General features: G+C 45.7%; 1 protein-coding gene across 3 annotated transcripts in view; it reads right to left on the bottom strand.

Annotated features, from left to right (window-relative positions):
- The window catches only part of CHD6 (chromodomain helicase DNA binding protein 6), a 176,700-nt gene that overhangs the window by 43,468 nt on the left and 108,293 nt on the right, over positions 1 to 24,939 (bottom strand). For all 3 annotated transcript variants that reach the window (XM_034641310.1, XM_034641311.1, XM_034641312.1), the window contains exons 19-26: positions 15,679 to 15,843; positions 14,210 to 14,389; positions 13,082 to 13,192; positions 11,132 to 11,334; positions 10,273 to 10,472; positions 9,420 to 9,579; positions 4,789 to 4,878; positions 2,526 to 2,629 (exon numbers count right to left, since the gene is read on the bottom strand). In XM_034641310.1, coding sequence (XP_034497201.1) covers positions 2,526 to 2,629; positions 4,789 to 4,878; positions 9,420 to 9,579; positions 10,273 to 10,472; positions 11,132 to 11,334; positions 13,082 to 13,192; positions 14,210 to 14,389; positions 15,679 to 15,843 — 1,213 coding nt within the window. The remainder of the gene's footprint in view (positions 1 to 2,525; positions 2,630 to 4,788; positions 4,879 to 9,419; positions 9,580 to 10,272; positions 10,473 to 11,131; positions 11,335 to 13,081; positions 13,193 to 14,209; positions 14,390 to 15,678; positions 15,844 to 24,939) is intronic.

Raw genomic sequence — 24,939 nt, 5'->3', positions numbered from 1 at the left:
CCTGACTCTGACTACTGAGTTCACCTCAGCTGGCAATCTGGGAGAATCTGAATAGAAGGTGTTGCGTCATCCTAAGACTTCACGGGACTCAGGAAAACACGTAGGAATGACTAACTTATACCCTCCTGAACTGCTTTGTACAGCAGAGGAGTTTTAGATACGGAAGTGATCTTAGACACCATCTGGCTGACCCTTGAACATTCCTAATATAAGACTAAGAGAGATCAATTGCTTAATGCCATTACCCTAAACCGTGCTCAGGGATGAAAAAGCTAGTAGGTATGGTGCCAGTGTTAATTTGCCTTTCCTAGGAGAGAAAGGGTCTTGAGCTCCCTTAGAGTCCTGTCCTCTGACATATTCTGAGGCCACACAGCCACATCTTCCTGATGAATTACACCCATCATCATTGTGTAAAGACCCTCTTTATCCCAAACTATCCTTCTTGCCTTAAAGACCTTTTGTAGGATACAGACTTTGCCATACCAGGTCTTATGCGTCTTATGTGTTTTGTTTCTGGTTGTTGTTAGTATTTGCCTGGCACATCCTGCTTTACTCCTTACATGGCAACCGCCTTCTCTCTTCCACCTCATCTTTTCTTTCATGTCTCCATCTATCTCTCAGGAGTATGTTCTTCCATCTTGCTTCCCTGGGCCAGCCAAAGAGCCTTTTCTTGTCCTCCTTTCCTGGAGGGGCTTATTTCCTTTTTCTGTATGCGCATTAAAAACCCAGTCCCTCTGGTTTGCTCTCCTATCAGTGAGCTTTCACCTCTGGCTTTAACTGACCTCTTCACTCGGGGATTTTCCTTTATTTGTTTCACGTGCAGCTAGGTAGTTTCACATTATTGTCCTAACCCATCCAGACTTTCTGTATGTTTGCATGTGTGTGCGCTGGTCGGAGGAGGAACAGCGGGGAAGCATGTAGATTGTCTGCCATACTGCTGGGACTTCACGCTGTGTCCCCTTTCCACATCACATTCTCTCCCCCAAGGATGTGGCCATGTGCCTTAAAACTACCACTGAAATGAGACACAGGGTCAATAGACTTTTTTGCACACCAAGTTCAGATGCTCTGAATTTGGCTGCTTCTAGCAACTTGTCTTTGGATTCTTTCCCAAATTAGATTAAATCAAGTTTTAGCTGCACTGTGGTTCCTTGTGCTTAACAGAGAGGTCATGTGTTTCTTCTCACTTCAGAGCTGAGTTCCAGCCCTGCACTGTCCAAAAGAGGAACCATATATGGTTATTTAAATTTCAAATAATGAAAATGACATAAAATTAGAGTTGCTCAGATGTACCAATCATATCTCAAGTATTCAATAGTCACATGTGGCTGGTGGATTCCACAGTGGACAGTGCAGAGATAGGACATTTCTTCCATTATCATAGGTAGTTCTAATGGACAGCACTGCTCATCCTAACCCCAGTGGTTTGACAAAGGGCTCTGGGCAGCACTGGACCTCCCACTGTAACACCAGAATCCAAGTATTGAGGGGATTCCTCATTAAAATGAGTACAGGCATAGTTTTTAAGTAAACATGATTGGTTGGCCTCCAAACGTTGAATTCCACCGAGCAGGCATATCTGAGAAAGTTAACTTTCCAAAGGGAGAGCAGTAAGTAACAGCAGAACAGCACTAAACATCTCCTACACTTCTATATGCTGCCTAGGAAGCCCACATACATGGTCTCATTGAATCTTCAAACAACCCTCCCGGTAGGCTGTTTTGATACTATCCCCACGGTACAGGTAAGGAAACTGGTCAGAGAAATTTATGATTTGTTCAAGGTCTTAAATTTAGTAAGTGGCAGAGCTGACAATGAAAGTCAGGTATGACCAACTCTTTCCACTTTGAATCCCGCTCTCCAGTTTAAGATTTTAGTTAATTCACTGAGCAGGGAGAGTATCTACCAGGCACATTACAGTGACTATCATGTGGTGCTTTCATCATTCACCTTGACCGCTGGCCGAGGGCAAGGGCAGGTGCTTAGGACAGTGCCAGAAGTGAAGAAAGGGAGTACTTATTTCAGTTTTTCCAAGCTATTCCAAACCTCTCTCAGTCCCCTGGACTGCTGGTTACCACATTTTTAAAAAGATGTTCATAGCATCTCGTATTCTTAAATTTCTATACCAATGAGGCAAAAAGATACATACCAGGAACATGTAGATTATCTAGAATGATCTTAGAATCCCACATATATATGAAGCACTAAAATCTAACATTTTCCCCATTTATTTATTCCTTCACTCAAGAAATGCTACGTGCCTACTGTGTGCCACGAACCAGGCCAGATGCTGGGACTCTAAGAGTGAAGAAGAGTGAGGCAGCCCAAGGCCTGACAGTGCGGGCAGACTCTTTGTAACCACAGCAGCCCTTGTGAAGCTCCTCACCAGTGTTATGAACATTCACCGTATTTTCATGACTCACACATTCATCTGAGAGGACAGAAGTGAGGCTACTTTCTACCAGAGATGTGCAGCAAGTTGTGAAGTTTCTCAGGAAAGGGAGAGCATTCACTGAAATACACACCATGTTTGAACACGCCTATCAGAAGGGACTTATCGGCCTCAGCGTCCCACCAATCCACTGGGATCTCCACGTAGTCAATGTCAGGCAGAGGCACTTCTAGTTCCCTGTGGAAGGAAGGGCGTGGACTCAGAGTTCCTTCAACGCAGACAGAAAACAATGCAAGAACTACTGGCTGAACCCTGGTATTAAGCCACATCCCTGGTCGCATGCTAAGAGGCTGAAGTTCTAAGGACTCAGAAGGCTGTGGGCCGAGGTTTCCTAACCAGGACTTTCCATCACGCTTCTCCAGTGAGCTATTTCCACATATGTACTTGATTTCCAGGCGTCACCTTTGACTGACTGAAACAGAATCCTGAAGCACCTCATGGAGAATTCATCAGTGGGTCTAGAGTGGGGCCTTGGGATCCACATGTAAGATGTAGACACCCATCTTCAGTTGAGAACCACAGCAAGAAGCCAACAATATATTGGTCAACCGAAGGTAGAACATCCCCCCCATGGTCAAATTCATACATAATCAAATGCTGAAAAGTCCCCGAATCATCTTGGTTCAACATGTAAAGATCTCAAGCACTGTTTGAGAACAGGACAGTCAGCACTGGTACATGCTGGGATATGAAGACAGCCTTTCAGAGGACAGGTCCCACAGAAGGTGGCACCTCCTGGCAGCGGTCTGCTGGGTCAAAACTGATCAACTGCATTGCTCCTGGCCAAGGGGATGAACATAACTTGCCCTAAGGAGCAGGCATATAGGACTAGCAGGCCTGTACCATCAGCCCCTCACTGTTGTCCATGTTCTGAAAGTTCACATGGACCCCTAGCTCACTGTCTTCATTTGAGCACAGTCCTTACGCCTTAAGGCTTTGGGTCTGGGGGAGAAAAATCCACCTGATGGCTGCTCTTTCCCACCTCCCAGGAGTCTGGGATGGCTCCTCTATAGCATCTCAAGTTTCTTCTTCCATCAAGCTCTTCTTCGTGTGACACATGGCTAACTGCCCCTCCCCGGGCCCAGCTCCCTCTGTGGGAATGGTGGTCCACGGCCCTACCTTTCCAGGCAGTGCTCCCCATCTGACTCCATTGTAGGGCCCACTGCTCTGCCAGCGTGGTGCCCTGAGCTAAATGACTTTTCTGGGATGAACTGCTATTCATTCCTCATGGCACAATAAGGGCCAGTGACAGCCACGATTGAGGAGAGCAGAGGAAAGGAGGGAAAGGCATGGGTAATGGACTCTGTGTGTTCAATCTACCTCTTTCCATCTACATGTTCTCAGAAGGCACAGTGGGATGAGAAAGTTCAGGTAGATGACTTCTGCCAGATCAGGTTGAATTCTGCTGCACTTCTAAGATTCATAAACTGACCTCTTTACCAAAGCACTCAACCTCCCTATACCCATTAGAAATGACTACAGTAACTACAGAAAACGTTATCAAGTAATAATAGTCATTGGAATGGTTGCTCCTGATTACAAACTGCTCCCATGGGTAGGATGGTCAATGTCCTTTACCCCTCTCCTTCTTTAGTGTCCCCCCAACCCCGTGACCACAAAAGCTATTAGCATTGCCCAATGGAAAGAAAGAAGAAGAAGAAACCATGGCCACAGGTAATCTCAAAGGAAAGCTGAAATACCACTCCTTCTGGTTTTCTCCGGGAATGATAGGCATTGTAGAGGACTAGAGCAAACAGTGTATCCGGGGAAGGTGAAGGAGGCTGTCTGGCTTCATTAAGTAATAGCTGGGAGCATGGCGGCCTCATTCTCTGAAATCTTGGGAGATTCCCACAGGATTCTACAGCTTTGGAAACACCAATTTACAGAACTAAGGTGCAAACAATCAAACAGGGCACCAAGTATTGTTAGTGTGATTACCAAATAGAGAGAACTGCTCACATGTGGAAAAACACTGTGGCCAAGGGTGGGATTCTGAGCCAAACGCTCAGTGCACACCCGTTGGATTAAACGTATCACAGTAGGAATACTCATCCCACAATGACTAGCTAAGGCAGAGAAATGACTGTTCAAACCAACGTTAACAACACCATTAGGAAAAGCAAACTAACTCAAAACCTCACCGGAAGCTGTGCTGCGGAGAAACGGGTTTCTCCTTCATTTCACGTGCAGTGGACCTGCCTGTTCTACCATGGAGCTAACTGACCCCGGGCTGGGTGCCAACACGCACAGGCAGCTTCGTCCGTCTCCACGCACCAGCACTGTGCGGCAGCTGTCTTGCACTGAGAGCTCTGAGAGCGATAGCTGACTTGGTTTACCTGGCAGGGGTTCCTTCAAACGCTTTCTCAGCTGCCTCTCCCAGTATTTCAGCTTTTAAGTAGTACAGCATCCGGACTCGCAAAAGTACCCTGTGAAAGGTGAACACATTAACGTGAAGGTATCAGAACCAGGAGCTGTCCGCAAGCTGCACTCCCCCACGTGGACACAGGGAAATTTCGGGCGTTCCCACATTATGAGTGACATGAAGTGATATATGAGAAAGCACTAGAAAAACAAAACCCAAGGCACTGATGACAGATGCTACTGTGATTACCCCCACTTTACACGGAAAAATGTATCTCACCGTCATCTGTTAGGTCACCCTGTTAGCCCTGGGCAGCAGCAGAAACACCGTTCCTCCTGGTCTATAAAGGAGTACTCAACCCTCCCACAGTGACCTCTAGGCCAGCGCTGCCCTCCAAGAGGCTGGTTACCAGTTTACTGATTGACTGAAGGTCATGCTGAATGGTGCTGTTTTCTGTTTCACTTGCACACAGTTAAAATGGGTATTCATGAGTCTTCCTCATGGCAGTACTGCCAGAATATAATCACGTCTTCTCTCCTGAGGGGCCCAGTTCCCTGGATTCTGCATGGGGCACACTCAAGCTCCAAGGGCAGGCACTGAGCATGTTCTAGACAAGGCAGTTAAGCAAGTATTTGTTGGGCAACTACTGGGTGCCCTGCACTGTGCTGGGGACTGTGAGGCACATGATGAAGGTAAGCTATTTAGCCCTGTTCTTGAGGAGCCTATAGCATCTCGTTGTGAAATGAACCCAACCAGGAAAGAATTACAGTACAGAAGAGGACGGGCGGGGGAGGGGGGTGTCTGAGGGTGGGGAAGGCTCAATGTGCACAGAAACAGGGTAAGGGTTGGCACAGAGAAGTTGACCACGGTCACAGAGATGCTTCATATTTGCAGCAGAGCCGCAAAGAGGCTTCGAAGAGGACTTGTAACTTGCTCAAAACCAGGCAAGAGTAAAGGCCAGCTATTAAAAATAAAGGCCCGTTTACATACACAGGAACTGACCTCCATGTAAGTTATTTTAAAAAGAGAGATAAAGAGAGTACAGAGCACAAAAAGTATGTAAAGTGTATGTTATTTTAGGGGTGATAAAAGGAGGCTGTATATTCACCTAAGCTGGTCCATGCCCAGAATATCTTTGGCACAACCAGGTTAGCAGTGGTTGCCTCCAGAGGGGGAAATGGGAATTGGAGGTGGGGAGGAAAGGCTATTTTTGACAATTTTTTAAAAAACACATAAAATGCTACTGTGGGCTCGAGTAGTAGGTGGCAACACACAAAGTTAGAATTTTCAGAATGGAAAAAACGCACTTATTTTTCTGGTATGCCATTCCTTACCTCATCTGTCAATCAACTCAAATAATTTTGAGATTTATTTTTTTTAAAGCTCAGACAATAAGAACTCTAAGAATTTACAACGGTCATTGATCCTTCTACCTGGCTGACAGTAGCTCCTGGCCTCCTCAGTAAGAACTAGAACGAGGCCACCTTTGGTATGCAATTCCTGCCTGGTGAGGTCTAGCCCAAATGAAGGAAGGCTCCTAAAAATGAAAGACAGAGCTGTCTCTATTTCTCTAAACAGAGATGTGTTGATACTTGGTAATATCTACAGCACTAAGGAACAGAATTTAAAGTGAATAGTGTTCACTTTTCTCCAAATGAGAAGCAAATCAATTCAGAGGATAAATGGGCAACCCTCCTTGAATGAGAGGATAATCCCAGAGGACTTTAAGGGAAGGAGAACTGGAGTAGGTCTTTAATACCCGTACTTTAGCCAAACAAAACCCATTAATATTTGGGTGGCATCATTGCTCTTTCCTTTATCTCTTTCTTGAAAAAAACAAAAACTTCACAACACTTTGTTGACATAAATATATTTCCAGAAAGTGCACTTTAGATAAATGTACAGCTTGATGAATTTCCACCAACTGAACACACCTGTGAATCCAGGAGCCCGATCAGGAAGCAGAACATGTCAGCAGAAGGCTCCCTGGGCCCCCTTCCAGTCACTACTCCCACCCTCAATGGATGACCACTCTCCTGACTTGCAGCTTGGATCTGAAGCAGTTGTTTTTTTTTTAAACTTTTTAAAATTCTTTTGATGACAATTTCCTCTCCCTGAATACTATACTACCACTACCGCTGAACAATGCTTTGAGCGCTTATTACTGGCAGCGTGTTAGCTCCCTTAATCCAAACGGCAGCACTAAGAGATAGGACTGTTATCATCTTCATTTTCTAGATGAAAGAAAGAAGGCACAAAGAGGTTAAGTAATGCACCTGCTGACAGGTAAGAGGGCCGGGATTTAAATCCAGGCAGTCCTGACCTCACAGCCTGCCTTAACTGTTATCTGATATTGGAAAGGCAACACATTTGCTAACAGAGCCTACAATTCTAAAAGCTCACAGTCCAGTTTTGCTGAAAAAGTCTGCCTGTTCTCCATGTGCCTCAGGGCAGAACCAGGACCCAAGATCAATGGGTGGAAGTTTCAAGGAAGCAAATTTTTAGATTCAATATACAGAAGGACGATTAATTAGAATCATCTGGTAATTAAATGAGCCTTGCTAAGAAATGGTAAGCTCCCATCAGCAGGAAGCCTCAAGAACAGGCTGAAGATTCTGCCCACAGAACTCCCACGCCGGGTGGGAAGAGCTGTGAGGTCCCCCCTGGCTCGGAGTCTCTGGCTCTTCGTGAGCCGGAACTAAGGAGGACAGTAGTCTCCATAAGATTCAGGATAACAAACAATAGTCAGCACCTCTGAACTCAGAGAAATGATTTACTGCATTCTTTTTTTTTAAAGTAATCGACACCCAACGTGGGGCTCGAACTCACAACCCCGAGATCAAGGTCACATGCCCCACCAGGCGTCCCTACTGCATTCTTCAATTCCCAGGGTCAGGCGTGCACTCAGAAAAAGTCTTGGGGGTGGTGGTTAGAAACGTTCAGGCCTTCCTCAAAGGTCCGAGATGGTTCTGGGCATCATCTGTGATCACCTCTGCAGGTGTCAAGGGAGGTTCCACGACAACCTTTCCAGCGCTCCACACCCACACGTGCAGTTGTGAACAAACAGCCAGGTGCTGCTGCTGTGACTTCAAGGGGCAAAACCTGAGTCCTTCATTTTGCTCTTCATCATCCGGTGCATGTAAGGATTCTGATTCCGTCCTGGCCCAAGCACTGTTAGCCTCCCAGCTGGTGAGGCTCACAATCATGGAGCTAGCTGCCTAGGCATTCCTCATCACACATAATGCATTAGTCCCTGGTCGTGTCTCTCGCAGTTGACCCTTTCTCCCCAACTCTACGGTCAGCACCCTCCTCTAGGTCCTCGTGATCAATACTTAAATTAGGACAGAACTCTCCTAGATGGCCATTCAGCTCTAGGCTGACCTACTCCATCTTGTTGTTGCCAGATTAATTTTTCTCCTCAAACATCATTTTTTTACCACGTCTCACTTGTTCAAGAAAGATGGCTGCATAAAGTACAAGAGAATCCTCAGTTAGCTTGCAGTGCGAGGTCTCCTATGAGTCCTCTTACCGAGGCCGCCTCCTCTGCGTGTCCCCTCTGTGGTGACTCTGAGTCAGTCACACGGAGGATGCTACCAGGTCCCACCCCAGGCAGGTTCTACCACCCAGCATGTGCCCTTGGATTCTCTGTCCCAAAGAGCCTGTACTTCTGTGCAGTTTTTACTACAGTTTTGGACGTGAGGCCTCTCTTCAAAGGTTTGGAGAGACAAAAGGAAAGGATCAGACTTATCCATAAAAGATAAAGAATACAACCCAACAACAACCACAGAACCATTAGGTTGATGTCACGGGGAGGAAAGAAAAACCTATCAAAACATGCTAATTTAGAAGTTAACAAACTCTTACTTATCACTTAAATTCTACGGTTATAACCAGAGATGTGGCAGCAGAGGCTTGCTCACTGCCGAGCAGGAGTGCTGGTGAGATCACCCTCACCAGGCCTAGGAAGCTGGATTGGGGGGGGTGGTCTCCAAGGGTCCTTTAAGTTCTAACAGATCCCCTGCACCGTGCCGCAAGTATCCAGGAGGTGCCCCACCTCCCCAAACTCAACTGCACAAGAGCAGCTTCACTTTCTGTCACTTTCCTCTGCGTCCTTCCCCCTGCACGAAGCTAGCCTAGGGCCTAGGGATATAAGGGATACATCTCAAATGCGCGTCTGTCAAACACCTGGAGGCCATGAGCAGCAACAGTGGATTGGAAGTGGAAGCAACTTGGGATGGGGGAGGGGGGAAGGCAGAGAGCACTGGCCACTAAGGTCCGTCTTCTGCTCTCCCTCATGTGACCTCAGGGGCAGGAGAGAGAACAATTAAATCACCAGTGTCCTAACTAGATTTAGAGAGTCAGGTCAGGGGTATAGGCTGCATTAGTAGAGAATCCAGGTTCTGGGGGGAGAGGAGGTGTTGCTAAAGGAGTAAGACAGGCTTTAAGTGAAGGGATCTTGACCTGGCTTAGACCACACATCCTGCCTTTCCAGACAATGCACGGTGGTAAGGAGCATTAGGCAGTCTCCCACAGCCCCGTGGGGATCCCAGGAGCCTGGACAGTCTGACTGCAGCCGCTCCCAGGGATGGGGAGGGGCACACTCACTTGTTGCAGTGCTGTTTAAGGTGTTTCTTATAGCCGTCATCATGGAGGACCACCTCAGGGTTGCAGGTGGCCAGCCAGTCTGCATTCTTTAACTCTGGGAGCAGCAGCTGGTTCTTTGTCTTCTTCCCCTTCCTCCCTCTGGGGACTGGAGCAGACAACCCTGAAACAGAAAGGCAGGCAGATGAGCCTAGGCAGCTTAAACATGGGGGGCAGGACAGAGCTGGGCTGGGGTTGCAAAGAGGCTGCCAGGCTGTGTGAGGTGGCCCTGGATGACAGATCCCACTCCTCGGTCCACCAAGCAGGGCTAAGACTGACACCCCCCCCTCAGTCAACTCCAGGACCGTTCAGTCAGGCAGTAAGAATGTACCCACGCAGATCAGGAACATCACCTGTGCCCCTTGGGGAACTTAGAACCTGGCCAGGAAAAAAGGCACACTTGACCTGAAACGTGAAGGTGAGCTACGGCCAAGCACAGGGAAGGAGAAGCACAGCGCAAGAAAAGGCACACACGGGTAGAACTGGGACAGAACGGTGAAATGCAAAAGAAAAACCACAGCACATATGATGTGACTCCAGTTCAGAGGAGGAACCCCTGTGATGCTCAGGTCAGTGCACAGGACGGGCAGGTGGGACACCTCAAGAGGGCCCCACTGTACTTCCACAAAATGGCAAAGGTAACACTGGATGATTCTGAGGGAGAACTGAAGGAATCATCTCCTTTGCCCACAGCTAACATTCTCCAGTGTATCTGAGGAAGAGATGTCTCCCAAAGCACAGTGACCTGGGGCAACACAGGAGGGGCGGAAGCAAACAGGAGCTCCTGCTTGTCAGGCACGGCCCTGCCACCGCTCACCTGAGTGGTTCTGGAGGGTCTGGGCCTGCCCATCTTTGGTAGGTGTGATCAATTCCCAAATGAAACTCTTGATCTTCTCGTCCCCCTTGTAATGCTTGACACAGTATACCAGCAGGGCCCGGCAAATCATCTCCATGTCCTTCTCATTCAGATGCCACTTGAATCGCCCATGAGTCAGGATGTCCTTCCACCGGCCCCAGCTGAGAGTGGAAATACAGAAGGGCGTTGGAGGGAGGAAGGGCCATGCGTGCCCTCAACACTGCAGGACCAACAGGAGCCAAGAGTGCTTCTCGTCCTCTGTTAGGTCTACTAATCACCCTCAGGGCTTTGCCCTGAAAGGCCTTCAAGGACCACATGCTGTAGCACACCAAATGTCACTAAGGTGACCTGGACATTGAGAGCTTCCTATAGCCACCAGAATGTTAACAAGGGAGGAATGAAACTATTTGGAGCAGGGAATAAATTTGGAATTAAGAGAGTCCAGCTGCAGTATTCAAAAGCAATGGTGAGCTCCCAGAAGCTAAACCTTCTACTTCTACCAGAACCAGAGCCCTGCACGAATCATGCCCTAACTCTAACATCTGTTGCGTGGACTCCTCATATGTCCCTGGGGGGAAAAAGCAGGAAATCAGTTACCAGGCAGCAAATTAGTAACAGAGATTTGCTGTGACAAGAACATAAGAAAACCATGGCACGTCTACAATATGGCAGCAGAGCGTACAATGACTGAGGGGGCCATGGGCAAAAAGCACAGTTCTCTCCTGCTCTAACAAACCCTCTATCAGCCGGAGCTCTTAGAGGTGACTGGAGAGCAAACTGGATTGGAAAACAGTAACACACAGGCAAAGCCAATACCCACCCAAAGATGAGTAGGTTCTTCTCTACCCGGAAGCACTCAGCTCGGAGGTAGCGCCTGGTTTTGTCGTTGAGGCGTCTGGACCTCGTGGGCCTTTCATCCGAGTCACTGTCTAGCTCCGAGAATTCCATGAGCTCATCCTCCTCAAAGGAATTGTAGTGTTTGGTCTGCTTTCTCACTCGAGGCCGGTCGATCACTAAGCTCTCCTAGAAATAGAGAGGTCGGTTGGGGAGAGAGCCCCTCTTTGCTCTACCCCCATCACAGTGCACACACATATCCTGTGGCTGCTCTTGGGTCCTAAGGACACATCTGGTAAAAAAACTACACGTGGCCTCGTCCTCCAGCAGGAAAGGTTCTTCCCGGTACACCTGCCATGTCCACGACAAGCAGAGGGGATTCTTGGAGACTCACTGGAGATGGCATGTTCCCCCAAGCCCCCAGCACTGTCCACCACCATCTGCTGTTTCTGCAGTCCTGCTAGCAGAGCAGGTATGGTGAGCAAGGCCCCCTAGTGCCCAGTGTGGCAGTCCGCTCTTGCCAAGAAAGGCTGGAGTGGCACACCCCAGCTGTTCTGCACAGCATGCAGAGGCAGCCTGTGCTCTAGAGACAGGAGGAGTTGGACAAATCCATCTGCTCAGCAACTTTCTGAGAACACACATTTCTTGCTTCTTTTCTGTCTTCCATGGGCACTAACTGCTAACCTTTTGTCTTTCACTGAAGACAAGATCCCCAGCAGATGCTCTGCTCACTCTGGCAGATTCCCTGCCAGAACCATTGCCTCTTTAACAATCCCCATAAGCTCCTGCTTCTTATCCTCCCCCCTCCCCCCATACCTCTCTCCAAAGCTCAGCTCAGCTCCTAACACTTGTCTGTATAGCCCTGATACACTGTGGCATCACCCCTGCTTCAGTGACCTTGCTCCCCGCCTTGCAAGCTCCAGCTGCTTCTAAATGTCTCCAGGACAAGAGCTTTTTCTCCCTACCCTCACCCACTGTCCAGCACACAGAGTAACTTCTTGACTGTGACCTTGTAAAACAGGTTTTACTAAACAGGTTACTCAAGGGACTTCAGACTCTTCCTATGGAAGAAAAGAGGGTGGAATGAGCAAGCTCTGGTGATCCCACAGGAGAGTTAAGGCCGGGTGCTGATTACTGAATCAGCTAGATACGCACAGGGACTGTCTCCTGGGCTTGTGGGTCCACAGTCCAACAGCCACCAGAGAAGACAAGCAGAAAGTGATGTGTGTGCATCCTGGCGTGAGGTGACAGGGCCACAGATGGAGGGAAGGGATGAGATGAACATTTAAGGAGTGCCTCCCCACAGGATAGGCAGGTTTATTCACAAATATTATCACCAACTCTGCGAGGGGGCATCACCTCCTCCTTTTGTCACATGTCTTGCTCACGTATCTCAGCGGGGTCAACTGCCTTTCCCAGAGGCATACAGTCAGAGGCGGACTGACATCAGACTGTTTCATTCCACGGCTATTCTCTTTCTCATGTTCAGAAGTAGAAAAACTCAAGATACTGAAGAACGGAGGGGAGACCAACAAACCCCTTCATCCTGCTTTGTCCCCCCTGGAGTATTGTCACAGGATGTTTCTTTCATAGGAAGTGTTGAAGCAGAGGAAAAATAGTCCCATGCCAAGGATGGGATGCTGGTTTGGGTCAGAGGGCTGAACTTAACCCGTGTGTGGCCAGTTCCAGTTCTAACTGCCTTTGTCAAATTTCCCAGGTGTCCAGCAGACTGCATGTCCCATTAGGTCATTTTGAAATTGTAAGAGCGAACATTCATCAAGCTCTATGTGTCAGGCGTATTTTAAGTATGTTACATATTGAAGCGCACTTAAGAACTAAGGCTCAGGAGTGAATAATGACTTGAGCTGTGTGGGAATTTATAGTCCTACGAGACACAGAGAAATTGCGATGGAATAGAACATTCTCAGTACCGTACCTTTTCATTCTTTGCTTCAGTGTCCAATTCAGCTATTTTAGCCCATTTCTGCCAAAAGTTTGGGTCATCTAAGGAAATATCTGTCCTGTTTCCTGAAGCCACAAAGCTAGCCTATGGAGATGATGAAAGTCAATAAACTGCACTTAACACAGGACAAACTGGTAATACCACATATGTTATTTCAAATGTCCCAGAATCTCAACCAAAACCTCTAACAGAGCCTCCCAAATGAACGTGAAAATCTCAAGACTGTTCTTTTCTAAAGACTGGGTAAGGAAATTACAACCTCAATGTACAGGATCATTTTTTGGAACTGAAACTTGGAAGCAGGAAGAAAGCCCTTGGAACACAATGGCACGTGTCACTTGATGTCTAGTTCCCTGCGAAAGGGTTGCTTCTTCCAACTTCCTTAGATGGAATTTTTCTTTCAGCTCACCACTTTCCAAATGTCTGCTCTAGGAAAGGCACTGAGTTGGGCAACACGAGGTATAATGAGATGAGCAGCATCCATAAAGCACAGGATGTAGGACTGAAGAAGTCCTACGTAAGTCAATCAAACAGGCCACAAAGCTCCCAGAGCCTGTGGTCAGGGACACCTGGAAGTGATCTGGTAAGTGGTTTCATTAGTTGAATTTGAAATCCAGTGAGCTGAAGGGCAGAGGAAAGGGGCACCTAGACTAGCAGCTGGGAATCTAGACTAACATCACTTTTCTCATGAAATGAGCAAAAACGCTTGCTTCAGTTTGAGGACTGGAATGTTCACTGGAATTTCAGGGCTTGGACAGTGGTCAAGGAGTGCTCTACAAGGAGATCCAGATGACCACTCAAAGACGGCAGAGCAGTCTCTGTGAAGAGTGAACAGTGCAAGCTGTGAACCAAAGCGTCTTGTGCCGTCTGCTGAAGATCAGCTCCCAAACGTTGGGAGTGCTGTGTTCTTTCTGTATAGCTTCTGGCTCATTACGCAGAATCCCCCCAAGAACCTGCATTTTTAGTCTCACACAAAACAAGTGTGTAGACAATCTCAACGGTTTGCATACAGAGAAAAACAAAGCCTGGCCAGTGAAGGTCAAAGAACAGTTTTCTTTCTGCTCCCACTCCAACATGGACTTTGGAGAAAAGGTGCCATACCTTGGCGAAAGTAGACCCTTTCCCTTCGGACTGGATGGTGATGGTGTGGGTTCTTCTCTGCAGAATCTGGTCTATATCTTCCTCACAGAACTTGGAGCCTTCATCTTCCTCATCCATTAAGGCTCCGTAAGCACCTTTCCGGAGCAAGTCCTCTACCTCCATTTTTGAGAGCTGTTGTACCTGGACAGGTCACCAAAGGCTATCTCACAAAGCGGAAAATGCACAGGAGAAAAACAGCCTCAAATCTGGCCTTCATGATTCCGTACACCGTCCTTCATTAACTGTACATGTCAGAAGAATAAAGGTATGGGCTACAAGTTTTAGAAAATTAAAGTCCAGACACAGACACTCAAGAAAACTATGGGAAGGGCAGGCAGATAATCCCCTACAGGAAGCTCTGGAATAAAAGCCAGCACATGACCCAATGGCCCTAATATTCCTCAGGACGTTGGCTACTATCAAATGTCACAAGCCATTGAAGAGGATATATTTAATGTTTTAGTTTGAGTCTGTACCTTTAAAAACCTCCAGATGTACTAAATGAGCTAAAGAATGATGATTTATTCATTATTAAATAAATACATGAGTATTGGAAATGATGTCATTTCTCAACTAAAGAAAGGATCCTGTGCCAAGTGTGATCTTCTCAACTGCTTGTTGAAAACAGGAAATGGGAGTTCAAAACACCCTTTCCTGGTTCTAATTAAGAATCTGGTTCTCTTTCTATCAATCACAAGAGGGAATTCCATGACTCCCAGCACTGGTAACTTGAAGTATTATACTTAGCAACATATGCACAGCTAAGCGGATATAGAACATCTGGACTGAAGACAACTCATTTACGAGGTTTTAATTCCCAACCTTTGATGCTCTGAGTCCAGAGATTAAGGAGATACTCTGGTTTGTTGGCCTATAATTTAAGACGATTTAGGAATCCTAGCTGCAATTTTTCATCCCTGTGGAGGGGGGAAAAGATTTTATTAACTGCCATATTATTGCAAGCTGCTAATTTATTCATTCTTTTTTTCACTGACCATCATGCACTGAACATCTTTAATATGCCAACTACTGTTAAGGGTGATACAGATAAAATAGGTTCCATTATACCCTCAGGAAGCTCAAAGTCTGGAGTACAAGATAAGGCATGGTGACAGTAGATATTTAGAGTGTTAAGATCTAGTGACTCCAAACGGGCACTGTTAAAAAGTCTGCTTACTGAAACACTGCTGCATGCTGGGCAATCCTACCCCATAACTGCACCTACAGATTTCCTTTATGCATCTGTAAAATGCAGAGACCTGACCCTGGATTATCCCTCTGCTGTGGAGAATGACTCAACGAAGACGTGCAACCTGACTCAATTTAGTGAAAGTCAATCTCAGAACAGCTGTAGGAAGAAGACTCCAGAGAGGCCCAGGCTGTGTGATGAGTGCTTCTTGGGGACCCAGGGCAGGTACTACCATACTCACTCCATTGGTGCTGCCCTTTCGGTTTATGTCCTGAAGAACAGCCTTGTCCAGGCCCAGCTTTAGGCTGGCCTTGTCAAACATTTCCCGCTCGTAGGAGTTCCGAGTAATGAGACGATACACCTTCACAGCCTTGCTCTGGCCTATCCGGTGACATCGGGCCTGAGCCTGGGAAGGAAGGAAGGTCATACACATCATATCACCATAGCATGGCAGCAGCCCAAGGAACAGGGAAATGTTTAAATACCATGTGGTGTGAGTAGCCAGCTTTCACAGTTGAGTATCATGGGACCAATTTTGGAACAAAATTCACCCAGATGTTAGCTGCTCCTTCAAACTCACTCAGTTCTTCACACCATTATTTATTGAGTGACTACCATATGCCAGGATAAAGTGATGAGAAGCTCATGGCTTCCTACCCTCCCCAGCTTGTGGTCTGAGAATAGGCACTCATTTCCAGGATGCTGTCCTGCTCTCTGGGCAAATGCCTCAGAGCTGGCAACACCACTTTTGCATTTTACTAGAAAGAAATTTTCACACATAGACTATAGTAGATTGCAAGATTTTTGCTTTTCTCCTCTCAGGGCTCTAGCCCACTAAGTATATATACTCGAATTATAGTGTTTTAAATACACAGTGGCAGGTAGGTTTCTTTTTCTTTCCCAGTGGTACGGTCAGAAAATCTGAAACTACTTTCTACGTAATACAGGATTGAGGAAATGGGTAAGTGTTGAAGAAGGAAGTTACAAATCTATAAAGAAAAAAAACTAGAATAACTGTGGTATTAGAATGGATTTGGAAGTTTCAGTATTAACCTGTGGTTAGGTGTGTGCCTGTGTGAATAAAAACATATACATACATACAGGTACAGAAACAGATACGAATGTATACGTATTTATAGGTTTATTATACATGTATATATATATACACATACAAATGAATGCATGTTATGTATCTATGTGTATTTATACACTCTGTGTGAATGTATTCTAGCTATGCCCACTGAATGGGCCTAGAAGCAATGGTATCCTGGTAGCAAAGGCCATAACTCACTCTCAGATCTTGATTTCTTTTTCTTTTTAAAGATTTTTTTTTTTTGTATTTATTTATTTGACAGAGATAGAGACAGCCAGCGAGAGAGGGAACACAAGCAGGGGGAGTGGGAGAGGAAGAAGGGCTCATAGTGGAGGAGCCTGATGTGGGGCTCGATCCCATAACGCCGGGATCACGCCCTGAGCCGAAGGCAGACGCTTAACCGCTGTGCCACCCAGGCGCCCCAGATCTTGATTTCTAAATATATTCTCCATTAGGACAAAATCAAGGCATGTTAGAGAAATAGTTAATCCCAGGGCTGGGGGCAGAAAAAGTACAGAATGAGCCCCAAACAAATTATTGTGCCACAACGTAAGGAAGTACGCAAAGAAGGATGGAGACATACCCAAATAACACTTCCAACTTGAAGTGGTCTACCACTGGGTATGTCCAGGATGATCTGAATATCAAAATAAATATAGTATTGGAATATAACCCACTGAATAAAAAAAAAAGAACCCATGAGTACACAATGACATGAATAAATGGGAGAAAAGAAGGAAAACTCTTTCTTATAGCAGAATAGAACATAGTAGAGTTCAAGTAACAAAGCTTAAAAATTACCCCTTTGCAACCATCACAGCGCTGACTCATTCAGGCAAAAACAATCAAAGGAAACTAAAACCAGTGGGTGAGACTTTGAAGAGGAATAGGGTTTTTACTTACACAGTCTCAGAGTATCTCTCCAAAACTGCTTATTAATTTCAGAGGGAAAAACAGCAATTTTATAGTGGAGACATCTGGCAGATACCCCTTAACTAAGATATCCGAGTACCTATTATCACACAAATAGACATCATGTTTCTCCTGATGTGATACACTGAGAAGGATATATCACTTCAATGGCATTACTAAGGCTGAATCCAATCCTGAGGAAGTACAAACACAGACTGAGGGATAATCTGTACAACTGGCCTGTACTCCTTAAAAACACAGGTTCATAAAAGAAAAAGTAAGACTGAGGAACTCTTCTGACTCAAGAAGATTGAAGAGGTATGAGCAGTAAGGTGATGGGTGCTCCTGGACGGGATGGATTTTAGACCAGGGAAAGAGCGGCTATAAAGGATGCTGAAATAAATGGTAAATCTGAATATGGACTGTGGATTGAAGACCGTTTTCTTATGTCCTGATTCTGAGAACTAAACTGTGGTTATAGAAGAGAATGTTCTTGCACTTAGGAAATACACACTAAAGAACTTGGGAGCAACTTACTCTAAAATGGTTTAGACAAAAAATGGTGTGTGCACACATGTGTCTAAGTCTATGTATGTACTCAGAGAGGTAGGGGAGCTAGAAGGAAAAATGATAAAGTAAATGGGGCAAAATGTAAAGAGCTGGTCAATCTGGATAAAGGCTATACTGGAACTGCAAACTGAAAATTATATCAAAATGAAAATGTCAAAAATATTAAATACAAACATTTGAAATAATTTCTCCCTTGGGGCTACGCTGTCCATGTGATAATACAGCTAGATTCAATGGTTTCATTTTGCTTCTGCATTTTTAGGGATTGATTCTTTTCCCCCCACATTAATTTAACCATAATGAAGGGAGAAAACCAAACCAAGTTAACTTTGGAAAATGGTATTCTGATTATATACTGCAAGACTAATGACAAACAAACAAAAAACCAACCCACTACTACAGTCCAATATTATATGCTGGTAAATTTATTTATGTTTTACAGAATACGGGTTAGGAATTCTGCAGCAACTTTATGTACGTACTAGGATTGAACAAAGGAGTAAATATACTGTGTTATCATGAGACTGAAACTTCTCACAGCCAGAGAAAGGAGTTAAAAAGAAGGAAGAGGGGAAGACTGGAGTGAATCCTGTGTTGTTGGACCGGAATCAGCAACTCACTGTGGGTGGACAGATATGGGAAACAGACGTGTGGTATGAGTGCTTGTGTCAAGTACACAGACATACATACATTTCCTAGCTCTATCTGCTCAGAGGGTCTATGAGTCATAATATTCTAGCAGCAATGAGCACTCCCAGCAGCCAGATCTTGGTGGCTAAATGTCACTTTTTTTTTTTAAAGATTTATTTATTTGAGAGCGAGCGAGTGAGCAGGGTGAAGGAGACAAGCAGACCCTCTGCTCTGCTGAGTGGGACACTTACCCCACCATGGGGCTCGATCCCAGGACCCCGAGATCATGACCAGAGTCGGACACTTAACTGACTGAGCCACCCAGGCACCCCTAAATGCCATTCTTGAATGAAAGGAACCAGGGATCCTTGGAAGAACTGTCAATTCTATGGCTGTGGCAGGAAAAATGCAACATGAACCTGAACATCTTGTGGTGCTAGAAAGGAACTGCTCAAAAACCGATGGGAGCATGTCAAACCCGAAGGAGCCAACCCGAAAGACCTCCTAATGACCAAGTATGAACAACAAAATAAATAATGAGAGTAAGAGATTATAACCCATAAATAAAACAAGTCCATACTGGTATAAAGAAATAAATGGGGAAAAAGAAGCTGTTCTCTATAGTAGAATTCCAATTAATAAGTGTAAAGGAAATGACTGAAATAGAAAATTACGAGGAGCTAAACCCCACAGTAGTAATCGTTTGAAGGCAAGAACCACTAATGGATGCTAAAATTAACAGGCAAAAGTATGGTGAGAAACAGGATATTTATTGAGTCTCAAGATATCTCCTCCCAAGATACTGGTGGAATTTAAAGGTAAAAATAAAATAGTTACTTTACAGTGAAGAAATCTGCCAGACACCACCTTGACCAAGAAATCAAGGTTAACATCACAAGCAATAAAATGTATTAACCCATTTACCTCCTGAAATAATGCACTGAGGACATAACATCACTTCTATGATATTCTTGCTGAAAATGCATCACCTCAAATCTGATCATGAGAAAACATCAGGCAGACACAAACTGAAAGACAGCTAGCTGGTCAGTACCCTTCAAAAGTGTCAAGGTCATGAAAAATACGGAAGGACAGGCTCTGCCGCAAACTGAATGAGGCTAAGGAGTCAGGATTTCTAAAGGAATATGAGAACGTGCTTTGGATCCCCGACCAGAAAAAGAACATTTGTAGGAAACTGAAGGAATATGAATATGGTCTACAGATTATCATGTCAATGTTAATGTCCTGGTTTCAATAATTAGACTACGGTCATATGATGTGTTAGGTGAAGGGGCCTAAAACTCTGCAATAATCTGCAACTTTTTTAAAGTTTAAAATGATTTCAGAATAAAAAGTTTTTAGCATTCTTTTTTTTTTTTTAAAGTAGGCTCCACATCCAGCATGGAGCTCAACACGGGGTCTGAACTCACTACCCTGAGATCAAGACCTGAGCTGAGATCAAGAGTCAGATGCTCAAGTGACTGAACCACCCAGGCATTCCAGGGAATAAAAAGTTTTTAAAAATTAATTTTATTTTATAATGTTATAAAATACTGAGGGTGGTTCCATGGTCAAATATACAAAAAGGCATGTTTGAAAAAAGCAGCTTTTATCCCTGTCACTTCCATCCTGTTTCCTCACTCCCCCTATAGGGAACAATTTAAAAATAAAGTGTTTTTTGTTTGTTTTATCTTTCATTTGGGGGGCAGGGCAGGAAGAGACAAGACACACACACATAGCTTTTTTTAAGATAAATGCCAACATACTATACACACTTTTTCCCCCTTATCCTTTTTTCCCCCACCCAACAATACACTCAAGAGATGACTCTGTAGCAGTATATAGAGACATTCCTCGTTTTGTATCAAAGCTGAAAACACCACGGCTTAGTCAGTCAGTCTCAGTCAGTCTTCTACTGCTAGATGACTAAGCTGCTGAGCCTCTGGCTATTACAATTAGTTGCCACATCTCCTTTTAGCATCTTTAGTGGCAGAAGATTTATGAGAAGAAGATTTGATGGATAACTGGTAAACAAAGGAAGTGATCAAGGTAACTAATATGGTTTATGGAACCTATAAAGCATTATTAATATGTGGCTACAAGTACTGACACTGATTTTCTTTCTCTGGCTCATCTGACGTTGAAGGTAAATTACAAGAGGGAGTTTAAGACATGTTCTCAGCAAAGGTCCGATACAAGAGCACTACAGACACCACTAATTACCTTCCTGGTATCCACATTCCCCTTATTCCTCACTCCCAGAACCCTGATACTTGTAGAGGGCAGCCATGTGTCCACCTGAAACCATCTCCAGCCTCCCAGGGATGATGAGGGAATAGTCTGGACAGTGAGATGCAGCAGAAGTCTACTGGGGATATCTGGAAAAGTTCTGCTCTCCTGAGAAACACATCATACCTTCCTTCCTTATCTTTCCCGCCTGGGGTCTGAAGTATTGGTTTTGGAACAAAGAGGATATAAATCACATTCCCTGAGGGTGGTGGAGCAGAAAGACAGAAGGAATCTGGGGCTCTGATGACACCATAAAGGCACCTCACCTTGGACTACCCATCTCCAGACTTCCCGTTAATGGAGAAGAGCAACCCTGTTTCGGGGGGTGGGGGCGGGCACACTGTCACAAGCAGCTAAATGACACCAGAAGATAGAGGTATGCTCTCCCAAGATGACTTAACCTGAAAGATAACAGGATGAGTCCTGTCACACTTAAGATACTCAGCCTTTTACAGTTAAATCTCAACGACAGTCCTTATTTCCCTAATCAGAACTCTCACACAAAACAACATGGTAAATGGAGAAAAGCTGAGAACTACGGCAGCGACCGAGAGGAAGTCCAACAAGACCCTCGGCAAAGGCGTAAATACAGAACCTCTAGAGCAGGCCCCAAGGAGGGGGCGGGGAGCACCATGGGAAAATTCTAGAGCTCTCATGCTCCCAGGATGTGCAGGCTCAGGGCTTGTTCTTTACTTTTTAATACATTTGAGGTGAACAAAGACAGGCTTACAAGAAACAAGCAGTGACGTTCAGAAAATCAGAAACAAACAAACAACCAGGCACAGATCCCAGTGGCTGCGATGGGAAGAAGTCCGGGGAGCAGCTTAATTGAACAACAGTGACAGATTTCAAATTGATACCAGCCCTTGATTTAACTATTGTCAGTGTCAAATCCAGAATTTGACACAACCTTGTACCACATCTTTACAAACACGTAAAAATTAAATAGCTGGTACAAAGAACCAAGCAAAATGTTGACTCCTCTCTTGACCCTTACCTACTTTTTCAAATCATTACCTACATTTTAAAAGTACGTTTTCTTTAATGCTTTACAATGCTACTTGGTCCTCAGTGAAAATCGGCATCTCAGAGAAGACAGAAACAACTGCCTCTGGTCGTACTTGAGCCCGACCCCATCTAGTGTGCTGGTATAGCTTCCCAACCCACTTTCCTTGCCCAAATATTTTATTTCAAGTCCAGCAATTTTACATCCCTTCTGGCACTCTAAAAGTCTGCATCCACCGGCCAACTACTTGTGCAAAAGAGGACTCACGGGCTCTCCCTGCAGTAGGAATCAGGATATGCTGGACGCTGCCCTCCTGTAACCATCTCCTTTGCAGCCCTGCTTTGGAATAGGAAGTTTCTGGGCTCCAAATATGTTCCTTTGGGAAAGGTCTCATCCCCTCTCAAAATGTAAACATTTTTGGGAAATAGCACAGATACCTGCATACTCTCTTTCTACCGTGTGACTGAACTTATTACCCAAACCAAAGTCCTGAGTACTCTTGTCTCCCCAGGGCCTGGCCTGCTTTCTAGGGCTCAAGAAATGTGTCAGTAAGTCAATCAAGAGCTGGCTGAGTACAGGAAGGAGAGAAGAGTTAGTAGCATGGAAAAAGGGTGCTTTGGGGCAGTGAAAAAAGAAGTGGAGAGTGAAAAGGAGAGGACACTGGAAGGAGAAGCAGGAGTGTACTCAAAAACCGGACTCACTTTACTTGCGGCTGATGCTGTACAGTAGGGACCCATTCCACCTGCCTTGGGGGCGCCACCTATGCTCACTCCCACCTCGTGTTCTCTTGTCTGGAACATTCTTCCTTCTGATCTCAGATTTGAGATCCTGCCCCTCACTTAGGTGGTATCACCTTCTTCAAGAAGCCTTCTTAGACCACACTCTAGGACAGGGCACCAACAGCCACCATTCTTATCCTCTGAGTTTGTTTAACTTCTTTGGAACTAGGATGTGATCTGCAACTACCTCATTCAGTTTTCCTTGTCAGCCCACTAAAATGCAAGCTCTATGAGAGCACGGACCACCGGTCTTGCTGACTGCTGTGTCTCCAGCCCTTTGAACAGCTTCTGGCATGTCCCAGTGTTCAGTGAATACTGAGTGAATAGACCATGTAACGGAACATTCACAAATTTCCAACTTTCTTCCAGCAAAGAAAAGTAAAGCCAGTGGAGTCTACCCTCCGAGGTCTGGGCCTACATATTGTTAACAGAGTTGGTGCCAGCAATGCGTGGCAGTGCAGGAAGAAGCCAAGGGGACCACCACCTCTCCTTTCTTGGAGCAGTGCGTCAGGCCCCTGGGAATGGACCATGGAAAGGGCTCCGGCTCCTCAGGCTGGGTTCCCTCACCCTTCCCAAATGCTGTAGACGTGCAGCAGCTGTCGCATTCCCCTGTGGCTATGCCCTCTGCCAGCAGCCCTGCTCCCATGCTTTCTGAACCCTCCCTCCAGCGACCTTATCAACAGGAGGGACAAGGAACCGTGAGGCCTTACCGCGGAGACCCCTAGCCCTGTCTGACCCTCAGAAACTCTGGCCAGAAAGAGCAAAAGGCTCCCCGGGGAGCATCTGAGGTGTCACAGGGCAATGAGAAAGCAAGGCGCTGGTGGCCTCTGTGAGGGGACGCGTGGTACTCTGCTACCTGTTTCTGCCCTCAGGGCTAGCAGCACAGCTGGCTTCCTGCAAACCAGAAGAAAAGAAGCACAGTTTTCACTGCTCATTTCCATTCTCAGGCTACTGACAACACCCTTTGCCATTTCTTACCCTCGGTGCTCCGGGAAACCTGATGTAGCAGGACTGGGGCCCACAGCTGCGCCTCCCGAATGAAGGTAAGAAAGGGTGGCTTTACACTCTCGATTTTCTTATACACACTGAAGCTAACACAGACACATTCAAGGTTCTGAGAGAGGATGTGGCATTTACCTGATACCTCTAGGTAAGCTGTGCCTGTTCAAGGGACCTTGAGTTGGTTTGCCTCCGAGACAGGTGCAGTCCTTTGGTGCCACTTTATTCTCTATCCCTAAGTAGTGCCTGGTTCCTACCCTGGATCCTAATGAACCTCACTGTTCTGGAAGCAGGAACAAGGGAGCTTTGGGAGGGAAGTGCTGCCAGGCTCACAGAGTAGAGACTAGAGCAAGAGTCCTAGCTCCCCATCCTCGTGCTTCCAGAGGGAGTGTCTGCTCTCTACCCTCCTTCTCTTCGTCCGTATTCCAAATGGAGGAGACTGTCTGATCAGTGAAACCTAACCTGAGCTCCTGTAGACTCGCCCCTTCCCCTCCTCTGTTCAGGAGCACAGAGTCTCTTCTATTACTGGCAGCCCTGCTGGGGCGGCCTCTGCTCCGCAGAGTGTCAGCAGTTCTCTGTGGGTAAGGTCAACCTTGGGATGAGGGTGTGTAAGTACAGGAGTCTGAGGGAGCCTAATTTTGGCTATAGGTTAAGCTGTATCATCTAATCCACCTTCACAATTTATTAAAGCTTGTCTTTTTTAAAAAAAAAAAAGATTTTATTTATTTATTTATTTATTTATTTATTTAATTTATTTTAGAGAGAGAGAGGAGGAGGGAGAGGAATCTCACGCAGACTCTGCACTGAGCATGGAGCCCGATGCAGGGCTCGATCGATCGATCTCACTACCCTAAGTTCACGACCTGAACCGAAATCAAGAGTCAGACGCTTAACCGACTGAGCCACCCAGACGCCCCTAATGCTCATCGTTTGATCCTCCATTGTACTTCTGTGTCTATTTCTTAATTGGTTCAGATCAGACATGGGAGAGGGATAGAATTTGCTGGAGTCCTCAGGCTCTAACAAGACCAAGGAAAACAGCATATGACACCTCATGTCATTTGTTTTATAAAGACCTAGATTTAAAAAAACATCTCTAGTGATTCCTAAGCCCAATTCTATCCCCAAAGCATAGAAAATCCCAGCCACATGATCAGAAGAAAACGATGAATGAGTGTTTAATCAATAATAATAATAACAACAGTAATATAATGATGATGAAAA

Source organism: Ailuropoda melanoleuca, chromosome 13 (genome assembly GCF_002007445.2).
Source record: "Ailuropoda melanoleuca isolate Jingjing chromosome 13, ASM200744v2, whole genome shotgun sequence".
In the NCBI taxonomy this organism is placed as follows: domain Eukaryota; kingdom Metazoa; phylum Chordata; class Mammalia; order Carnivora; family Ursidae; genus Ailuropoda; species Ailuropoda melanoleuca.
The sequence above is the reverse complement of the archived record's forward strand: the minus strand, read 5'-3'. Positions and strand labels throughout refer to the sequence as shown.